Source organism: Diprion similis, chromosome 13 (assembly GCF_021155765.1).
Source record: "Diprion similis isolate iyDipSimi1 chromosome 13, iyDipSimi1.1, whole genome shotgun sequence".
In the NCBI taxonomy this organism is placed as follows: domain Eukaryota; kingdom Metazoa; phylum Arthropoda; class Insecta; order Hymenoptera; family Diprionidae; genus Diprion; species Diprion similis.
Window position 1 is genome coordinate 258,104 of NC_060117.1, and position 10,589 is coordinate 268,692.

Here is a 10,589-nt window from a genome sequence, read left to right on the forward strand (position 1 = left end):
TGTTATGTTACTCTCATATGCATAGAGAGGAGTCACACAATTGCACATGAAAAGCAGCGTTCGTTGGGAAATGTAACAGATGCAGCGTTCCATTTTTCGTTTATTCATGACACAGCAGTACCATAGGAGAAAAAAAGTGATCACAATTTCACGTAACAGACAACTGTGCGTGTTACAAAAATGCACGTATGAATGATAAATACAACTATTGAAATTCAGCACACCATATACCTTTGAACAATTACAACTGGTAGTAAGTGAAAAAAGTTTACTCCTTCCTCTATGATAATATTCTACCTCTTTCTACGCCGGGCATACAAAACATTGCCAATATTTTCATTCGTTCGATAAGATTTAATATCTATCGATGGTAAGCTGAAATTTTGTACAGCTGTTTAACTCACGTGCCTTGAGGAGATATGGACCAGCAGCTGATTATTTAATGAAGGAATTACTAATTTGGCAGTACATAGATTAACGGTATCTAACGTTATCGATAATAAATAAATACATCTCTCATTTGGACCCTACCGACTGTTGCACCTCGTTTTTACTACCACTGATCGCTCCGATGCCACTCTCGTCACTCTTCCTTTCTCTACTGTCCTCGATCGAATCTTCAGAGTCTTTGCTAGCGACAGCCTGACTCTCGCCCTGGCTAAGATCGTCAAGGTCGGCGTCCTTGTTTCCGTATAGCGCGGGATACTCAAACATGCAAGTCTGCATGGTTTTGAAAGCGTCGTAGCAGTCCGAGCCCTTTGGCTCCGCGGCTGAATAATGAAAACAAGAGAACGCCTCTCTGAATTCAAGACCGCAAGGGCCGGTCGCCATTCCCCCGAGGCATGGACAATTCCAGTTTATTTCTCCATTGGCCAGTATCAAACCGGGACTTGGCTCGGGTTCGGGAAGATTCACTTTACTGGGAGAGGCGTGATCCTCTTTGGAGGCAAATATTATTGTGTCCTTGCCCTCTTTTCTAACAATCGACATGACTAACCGACGATCGATTTAACCTTAAATCTATGACTCGACGAAAATTTACAATACCACCAAATTTACTTAATGGATAAAAGTCCTGCTATCAGCAGCTAGAGACAGAAGATTCGCAGATGCTTTATGAACGGTATAAACGCAAGGCTCCCCTTCGTAGTCACTGGCCAACGTTAAAGCAGCTCTCAGTCTAACGTAGCTGTCGGATTGGCAGCGAAGGACGAATCTCCGGTCGGTGACGTTATACTTGAGTATGTCTACTTGCGACTTGGCCCCAACTACTCCAAATAATTTTTTTACAGCCTGCATAACATGCTTCTTCAAAAATACCGCACTTATCACACGGCGCGGGTCGTTGGGAAGTTCTCTGTAAATGAAGAAAATAGAAAATAAATGTAGAAATTTATGATCCCCAGTGAGGTGAATGGAGTTTATCCTCGTGATCGAGGAGCTTCATTCCGTTTTTTCCTGATTTTCTCAATTCAAGGTTAGCTCCGGATTCGGGTTAGGTTAGGTCTACAATAATGTGCGACAAATCAATGGCATACTAACAAAGAGACGTCTAAGTAACGCATGTTACACAGTAATAATCGTTGGCCACAATTCACTCACATTGACGGCAGCGTAAATCGTACAACGATTTCGAAGGAAATTTAATATTCCTTGACAAATGGGCTAGAACACGAAGTTAGCAAGACTTACGGACGCGCCCGTATCACCGTCGACCATCCACCACGCCGGTATGAGCTGCAGCCTGCAGCCTGGAATTCTAGAACTTCGGTGTTGCATAACAGCACGGCGTCGTTCAACTCGCTCCCAACAGATGCCGTTTCAACTCAATAGTGTGAATAGAGAATGAAACGAGCCTGTGTATGCCCGGTGGCGTCCAGCAGCCGTACAGGCGCAAAGCTACGAACTTCGCTTCAATAATCTGCAGGATCAGACTCGACGGACTTGGAAATATGTATCAGATTCTAATGGTAGGGAATACTGTATTACGAATCCGCGAGTAAAATTGCACGCGAAAAGCGAAGAGCGTGCGTCACCGTCTACCTGAGATAAATCGATGCAAACCACGTCATGCATCCGCACATGCATAACGCCTGCTTCAGGTACGTTGTCTTGGTCGATATCGTATATTTAGGATAATCATTATGGTGACATAATGCCCTCAACGATGAATTTCTAATGGTTATCTCTGCCGCAGGATCGCACACGGGTATCGCGAGAATGAGCCGATTATACGTACGTGTACGACACGTAGTAACCAACACTTGCACGGTATGTATGGGTATCTAGGTATGCGTAACGTGTGTATACACGGCGGGGCGGACTGAAGTGTAGGAAGTTTAAGCCGCTCTGATTAAGGGTCCGCAAAAGGATAAGTGTAAGTAATAGAACGGACGGAGTGACATAACGAGGTCCATATATCTCGGCGCTTATCGGTGAACAAGTTTGCAGAACAATCCCTCGACTTGGTAGGTAGGTAGGTAGGTAGGTAGGTAGGTAGGTAGGTAGGTAGGTAGGTAGGTAGGTAGGTAGGTAGGTAGGTAGGTAGGTAGGTAGGTAGGTAGGTAGGTAGGTAGGTAGGTAGGTAGGTAGGTAGGTAGGTAGGTAGGTAGGTAGGTAGGTAGGTAGGTAGGTAGGTAGGTAGGTAGGTAGGTAGGTAGGTAGGTAGGTAGGTAGGTAGGTAGGTAGGTAGTAGGTAGGTAGTAGGTAGGAAGGAAGCTGGTAAGAAGGTTGGGCCGGCTCGGTAACGCAGCGCATCGCAACGCGGCGTAACGCCACGCAACGTAGCGCAGCGTTGTTACGATTTAGTCTGGCAGGCAGCTCCCAATAAATTATGAGCAGATCCACAAAGCGGTCTCGAGGGGCGACGCCGGCCAGCCTCCGCGTCCGCCTGCCTGCCCGGGTGAAATCGGAGGGCAACGTTGATAGATACGCATTGGGCATCCGTTTTTTATTTCTTCCATTCATACCTTTTTCGTTTCTCATATCCGCGACAGTTGCTGAGCTCTGAAAAGGGACCCGAATCAGTCAGGGAAGCCAACCACGGGGGAAATAACGCACATCGGTTTCGCATAAATTCGCGAACTAACAGATCCTACCGTCTCCTATTATTATCTCCGAGTCAGTCTATAATAAGTTCAGCCTGTGGTCGAACAGAACTTGCCGGGTACGTAACACCGTAAAATATATGTACTCGTAGTAAATGGGTTCATGCAACAATCGACGAGGTTACTCTAAATAAGGTAGGAGGTGGGATCAAGAAGACCCCCCTAAAACAATTCGACCAATAGATCTGTATAGGAGGGATACAAAAATATAGAGGGGGGGGAGGGGGGGGAGGGGGGGGGAGAACAGAATAGAATGGAAGGGGGTTTATTATCATCCATATCAATGTTGGACAACGATTAGAGCAAGGTACAGAAAGACCTTAGGACTAATATATTAATAATACATGTATATTAATTATTAGAGAGTGAAAGAAAGGATCACGTTTTATGTTTTGGCGAAGCTCCCGCCTACGCAGATCTCTGCATGCATGCATGGAGGAAATATCGCCGAGTTATCTGCGACGTACGGGAGACGGGCTGATTTATTAACGCAAGGAGAAACGGACGGACGGACGGACGAACGGATAAGCTGAATAGGGAGGTAGGTAGGTGGATGGGTGGGTGAGTGTATACCTCAGTCCGTACGGGAGTGACGTCACAATGCGGCGGCGAAACACGCACGTTTGGCTACCTGCTACAACAGAAGAATGGAGCGTTGTTATACCCCTGTGCTGCGCGCAGTCGTCTTTGTAAGGTTCGACGCTAAAAACGAAACAACTAAAATGATAAGAAAGATTCCCCGCAGTCACGTTCCTTGACTTCGCGTTCGCGTCTGTCGCCAACAATGGATGCTCGACCCTGCGCGTGTATTATTTAGGTACGCAGATAGTTATAACTACGTGAACTTGAGTGGCATCGGTGTGTGCAATGCGCGCTCCTACTAGGATGAGGCTTGTGCCAGGAAAGCAGGCGGACAGGCAGGCAGGCGTCAGCCGAGGGCACAGTTACAAAGTGTAATCTTCTTTCGAGCAATACCGAGAACTCTCCTCTGACGCGGCAACCCGTCGTCTCTACTCCCGGGGCGAAAGCGGGATCGAGATATCCGAGAGATCTACGGATCGCATTTTAAATGCAGGATGAAGCGAGGCTGTACCTAAGCCCAGCCGTTCGCCGCGCCACTGCCCGCTTATCTCATTCCTGGGCGCAACTAATTTTCATTTTACATTTCTAAAAGGTAGTTAATTTTATTTATTTTAACCGTCGCAACTCGAGGGTGCCCGCGGAGCTCTGGAGAAGATCGGGGAACAATTGTCCGTTCCGAGGACTGCGAAGCCTCCTCGAAGCAGGCGATGCGACAGTTCTTTACCAGGGGACCAAAGCTGAGCAATATCTGGGTAATTTAAATTATGCCAAAGACACTCACCGCTTCCCTTCGTCCGTCTCGCCGCGCCTCGCTTCGACTGCGCGAAGCCGCCGTTGTTGCCACTCGTTAGAGTCCGAAGAGGGGGGAGTCGGAGGTCGTCGACGGACCGGCTGTCAGTCGTCCGTCAGCGTTGCAGCGTGTATCATGCCTGAAGAAGAGAGGGAACTAGGTGATTGTCGGTCTTTGGTCAACGCCACCGGCCGCGGACCGTGTCTAAAGTCGGAGCTCAATAAGCGATTGCGCAATATGCACGTATGCGATCGCTTGAGCAATTATGGAGAGATACGGGCGACAATATTTGGCCCGATATCTCCGTTGTCAATCGGAATCGTTTCATACTAGCTTTTCCGGTCGTGACAGATGTGTTGCCAATTTCAAAACGAGCCAAAACCCGTTCGATTTTCAGTCATCAGAGGGGCACAGACTTCGTTCTCGCTATTATGTTATACACTGCATGGTTCTTTCATAAAACGTGACGGGAATTAAGATCGGCTTTTAATTCGCGAACCGAAAGGTTCTCCGCTTGTACTATACTCGTCGCTCTTCAATATCTCGATAGACGAGACTGCAAAATCTCCTCGATACAGCTCCGGAATTATTGGATTTAACTGCTTCAAGTTCTCGATCGGACTGTTCGAGTCGTGCGACTAGAACTGCCAGGTATACCGTACTCAAGGCACTGCACGTATGTCAGCTCGGCGGTTGAATTACCAGACGCAGCTGTTAATGGTGAAATATAAAGCTCGGGTCGTCCACCGCATGCATATGCAGGGAATCACGTAGTAAGCCCGATTGGCCCATTCCCCTGCCCCCGGCACCGGAAGAATTCCTGCATAATTACGGCGCAGGACTCGGAGGACCCGGAGGATCCGAGTTAAGCGGATACGGGTTGCAGAGGACGGAGATAAGGCGAGCTGGCCAGTGACGGTCGGTGTCCGCTTTAGGATCAGTGCCATGCCTACTTACGCTCCTGTCTCTCTCTCTCTCTTACTGGACTGGACTCGTTACACTAGTATGCTTGTGTATAATATTGTTAGCTTTAAAGCTTGTGTTTAATATTGCGTGCCGTCTCTCAAATTGGTCTTGTCTTATTCGATAAATCTAACATATTGTTTTTTTCAAAAGTGCTATGCTTGCTCTTTGTATCATGTAGAGATCTTAGTTTTTAGTTTTTAGTTTAGTTTTAGTTTTAGTTTTAATCTTGTAGTTTTAGTCACTATCATGTAATTGTGTTATTGTCTTGTAATACTCGGAATAATTTGATTAACTTTGTATCACTTCTTGTAAATTATTTGCCCCATAGTAAACTAGGGCATTAAATAAAAATCAATCAATCAATCTCTCTCTCTCTCTCTCTCTGTCTCTCTCCCGCCTCGCTGAGAATCTCCCGCATCGAACTTCTGCCGCCCCAAGCCCTATGCGTACGGAATTGTCCCTGGTGAACGAGCGGTGCATCCACGCCGGCCGTGTTAAGCCGTGGTTTTTGAGTTGGCGACGCGCGCGTGTTGCACGCATGGATCCGTAATCTCTCCCGGGCGAGCTGAGAAGGCGCGTGGGAATGCAGCCAGCGATACGAGACCCCGAGGACGATATTATAAAAAGTGCGTTTCCCGGGGCTGCAACGACATCCAGACTTGACGAGAGGTTGAGAGGCACGTACTGACCTACATGCAGTGCCCCCTAAGTGCACGCCCTGACTGCCATCGGCTAATCCACCGACCGATAGACGCCGACTCTGGCTGACCTTATACCGTCGCAATGCCGAACAGCCGGCCGGACAGTCGGCCTTAATCTCCTCTGACAACGAACTCGAAAGAAATGCGGACTGACGAGGAGCATAAATATTAGCTGTTAAGAATGCGATGCATTCACGTGCTTATGGTTATAGTGCATTACGGTGCACTGCGGCATTGAGTCACATGCATACTGCAGCGAGGAAAAAATAAGGATTTTCTTACCTCAGGGTAATGTAATCCGGGCCCTGCCGTGCGAGTACCGCTACGCGGCGCTGAAGGCTTAAGGATAATTCTGTAGCTCCCCCCCTCCCGACGCTCGGAAATTTCGCGAGGGAAACGAAACGACGTCGCGACGATTAAATAACCCGGAGAGGAGATAAGGGTCCGTACTAACTCTTAGGGCCGCGTGCAGCCTAACGACCGCCGCATAGTAACTACGGTGAATTTTTCGGCAATATTCTTTATTTCTTGCAGCTCAAGGATGGCAGAAAGAGACGGAAAGCAGAAAATGATCACCGCAACTGCAATTATAGCCAATATCTAGGAAAGACCTATTCCCCGACGGAATGTGCAAACAGCGCCGAGGCGCGGAGCCTTTCAGATTTCACCACTGCTGTCGTTCACCGAATTATTCAATATTGACACACAGCTGGCCAGTGGGCACTGGTCTAGCTACTATTTTTTTTTTCCTCGTCTTTTCCCGTAACTGCTTACGTATTCGCAAAATACATCACGGTATAGTTCTTGTTGCAAGATTCGTGAAATACTCGTGAAAAGTTGAGTCAAGTAGTCGTTCCTTGCAATATCGTTGCTTTCGGATGAGAGAGAGAGAGAAAGAGAGAGAAAAGTTGATACCTTTTTTACGTATGGGCTTTCCACCTCAATTCTGCGTACCTCTTTTTATACGAACACGTCACGGCCCTCATTTCCAACTCCGTCGTTCGGTAATATTTTTCTTACTCTTTTTTCCCCAGCCAGCGTAAAAGCTGTGCGCGATTGCGAGAATCTAACGTGTGAATCATATTGCATGTCAGGCATAATCGCGGGTGTGTCAGTGTGTTTGTATTAAAGCGACGCGATATACGCGGCTATTCTCGTTGTAACCTATAGCCGGGCAGTCGACCAAATACCCGTTTATTTACATTTCGCGTTGTAAGCGCAATTTTATACTATTTGCCGGTTTTATTACTTCCTATTTGCCAAATCCCCCTCCCTCCAACGGCGTGCTGTATTTTTATTCTCATTTTTATCGTTTTGTTTGCCGCCAGTCGCTTTGCGCACTCCGGCAATTGTACACGCAGTGTCTGTCTACTTTCAATAATAATATTAGTTTCGTAAATACGTGATACATAGCGTATCTACTTATGTATCTACAGGACATGTACGTAGGTACCCACATGCACGGTACCTGGAAAGTTGATGTTTATACCGCACGGTCGCACGATAATGCATACCATTTGTATAGGTATATCTGACGGATGAGGCATTAATGTACGAGGCGCCCGTATATATACATAATGCGCTTCGAACAGGGGTCACAGAGCCGAAAGAAAGTACCTACATAATGGTTAGCAACGATTAGTGCTTACGAAAAGCTATAATATAAGCATCGGCCTAAGCGCAGTAATTGTTTCGGTATTATAGGTATCGGGCGAATTTTCAACAATACTTCACGCAGCGGCATGCCGATACCAATTGCTCTGTAAAATCGTTATACCGTAATGGCTACAGCGAAGAAGCGAATCGTCGGGACACCACCGCGGACTCAACGTATACGTATACGTATACGTATACCTATGCACGACGCGTGGAAGCGCAGAGAGCATGGAGGTACAAGAGCGTGTGCGAGAGCAACGCGCCCTCCGCCACCCTTGAGGCAAAGCAAACAAAAGTCCCACTCGCACGTAATGCCTCGCGGGCTACCTATCCAAATATCGAACCTTTGCACAGCGGCGTAGAATTTGCAAATCTATCCCCTGGAGAAACAAAGTCCGGGAAGCCGGGTGCAGGTCGATCATCCTCGTCATCCAGCTCCTCGGAAGCGCGATTTCGGAGAATCGCCCGGCCGTCGCCGATAATATTCGCGGCGCGAGGATGACGGACAGGTGAGCCCCGATAAATTGTCAGGGTGCACGACGACGCGAAGGATCGATAGACACGTGCGGGATGTATACGTACGGAGGAGGTATCGGGAACGCGGAGCTATATCTCCCGCGGGTCCCGCGGGTGGTCCGCATCAGGGTCTCAAGTTTTTCCCGCCGCTGCCCCGCTGATTAGACCGAACGTGCGGTTCCCGACCCTCGCTTCCTCGCTTCCTCGCTTCCTCAGCTCCTGCACCCGGCCATCTTAGTTAGCGTCGCCATGGCAACGACTAAGTCTTCGAAAAACGTTGCCTCCGGTCTTTCTCACCGTCTCCAGCCACCCGCCGCCTGCTCCTGCAGATCATGTCGGCCACCTTAGGCACCCGCCGCCACCCATCGCACACGTGCACCTCCCCCAAAGTCGCACCTACTCCCCTTTCTACCCCGTGCCGTACGGCTGTACCTAACATACCCTGCGAAAAACTGATCTCGAACTCGATCACTTTCTTGCCGTGAAAGAGTCGAGAAAACACCAGGATGGATCGGCTTTTCAGGGCCGGACACGCGCGGGCGAAGAGGAAAGCTGACCGTTGCGTTTGGTTCCACGATTTTACCAAGTTCTCAGGAACGCCGGTCGTAATGTCCGACTGGTTCGGAGTGTTCCTCTCCCGAAGATAGGCGTCCAGGGGTCACGAGGCCTCGGGCACAGCTGGGTCCGCGAAGTGTTGAACCGACGCTGACGCCGACAGATCAAAATCGTATACCTACTATGTACCGCAATACCGCGTGCAATAAGTACCTATTCGTACCCAACTGCGCCTGTTACGCGCACCATTGAAGTAGATCAAGGCTGATCAAGCATTCAGCAACGCGCAGCAAATCGCTGCTACTGCTGCTGCGTCTCCCCCGATTCGGCGGACAGATAATTGTTTTAGCCTTGGATCGATACGTAGACGGAGAAACCGCGGAAACGTATAGGTATATGTACACATAGGTAGGTTACACTATTCGGATACGGCGTATCCCAAAACGAGACTAAACCTGATCGTGACGATGGATTCGCCCCTGTGAGCAGCCACGGTTCCGGTATCACGTTGTTTCTTCGCACCGCTCGACGTACTACCCGCGGTATATCTGTACAATACCCTACTTCCGCATACGCTGTAAAGACGACGGAGGCACGATCCTCGACTCCGCGGATGCACCCGGAGGACGGTAACCCACAATGTACCTATATATGACTGTGGAACATGACGAATCTGGGTCGAGCAGGAACCCATTAACGAGCGATGAGTAGGCAGTAGGAGGATGTAAGCAGCCCACCTATCGGCACTTGACGCGAGGCTGCGGCCTTTTCCTGCCGGGCTGCAGACACATGAGAGGCAGAGATCGATTCTCTCAATTATATTTCATACCGTGCCGAACCATTGTCTATAGGCACATTCCTTAAGCCCCTAGCTCCTTCGTACGCCCTGAAGTATTACGTACATTTAGGAATAGGAGCGGAGAGTCGGAAGAAAAATTATCGTACCACGCATTCGGTTCGGCGTGTAAGTACGCAGTCGTCCGAATCGATTTGTTTCATTAATTTATATCCCGCTGCGTTGTATCGATGCCGATTTCACTTCACGCCTATGGAATATTGGCACGGTTCTTTAGAGAACTGTCGCTGCGGGTAAAATAAAAAATAAAAATAAAACTATAAGGAAAAAAAAAAAAAAAAAAAAAACTATGCAATCGTCTACTCGGTGTTGAAAAATCTGGCGATTATACCGCACATCCGGTGAAATTTTCTTCCGGTTTCGCATTCTCGACTCTTTCACCGCGTTGCTTATCGTTCGCCACGTCTGAATATGGAATCTCTATTACACGCGGACGTATACAATATCGCAATATCGGTCGTAACTGCGTGCAGTTTTCTGTTAACTGCATGCCGGTACAGGCGGTAGGTCGGTAGGTACAAGGTATATATACATTTTACAACTCCGATACGCCCTAATCTCGGGATAATTATATCAACGGGTATTGTTACGTGCGGTGACCGCAGTAGCCTTTGCATCGTCGCACGACGATGAGGGAAACTGAGTTGGTGATGGAGAGAAGGAGAAAGAGAAGGAGAGAGGTATTAAAACCGCGTGGCTACAGCCAGCTCACGGAGAGCGCACAGGCTAGGCTGCACGGCGTAGCAGCAGTGGTCGGAGACCACAATTCGACGTAGCCGCAAAACAGTTCGTGGCAGAGAACACGATCGTGGCCGGGTTGTCCTTTGGGCGCGGGGCATACGAAGCGAGGAAAAATTTCT

The 10,589-nt window shown here is 48.5% G+C and overlaps 2 protein-coding genes across 3 annotated transcripts; both read right to left on the reverse strand.

Annotated features, from left to right (window-relative positions):
- Positions 1–59: 59 nt before the first annotated feature.
- LOC124414051 (mitochondrial intermembrane space import and assembly protein 40-B) lies at positions 60–990 on the reverse strand. The gene has a single exon (XM_046894928.1). It carries the CDS (start codon positions 988–990, stop codon positions 517–519), a length of 474 nt encoding a protein of 157 aa, XP_046750884.1. The 3' UTR covers positions 60–516.
- Positions 991–1,059: 69 nt separating this feature from the next.
- Positions 1,060–1,741, reverse strand: LOC124414052 (ribonuclease P protein subunit p14). Of its 2 annotated transcripts, none has more exons than XM_046894929.1 (2): positions 1,543–1,741; positions 1,060–1,357 (listed from the first exon to the last, which is right to left on the reverse strand). In XM_046894929.1, exons 1-2 carry the CDS (start codon positions 1,563–1,565, stop codon positions 1,060–1,062), a joined length of 321 nt encoding a protein of 106 aa, XP_046750885.1. In that variant the 5' UTR covers positions 1,566–1,741. The 2 variants fall into 2 exon arrangements, 1 of the variants encoding a protein (XP_046750885.1); XR_006929917.1 differs by having other exon boundaries at positions 1,217–1,357; positions 1,603–1,741.
- Positions 1,742–10,589: the final 8,848 nt, after the last annotated feature.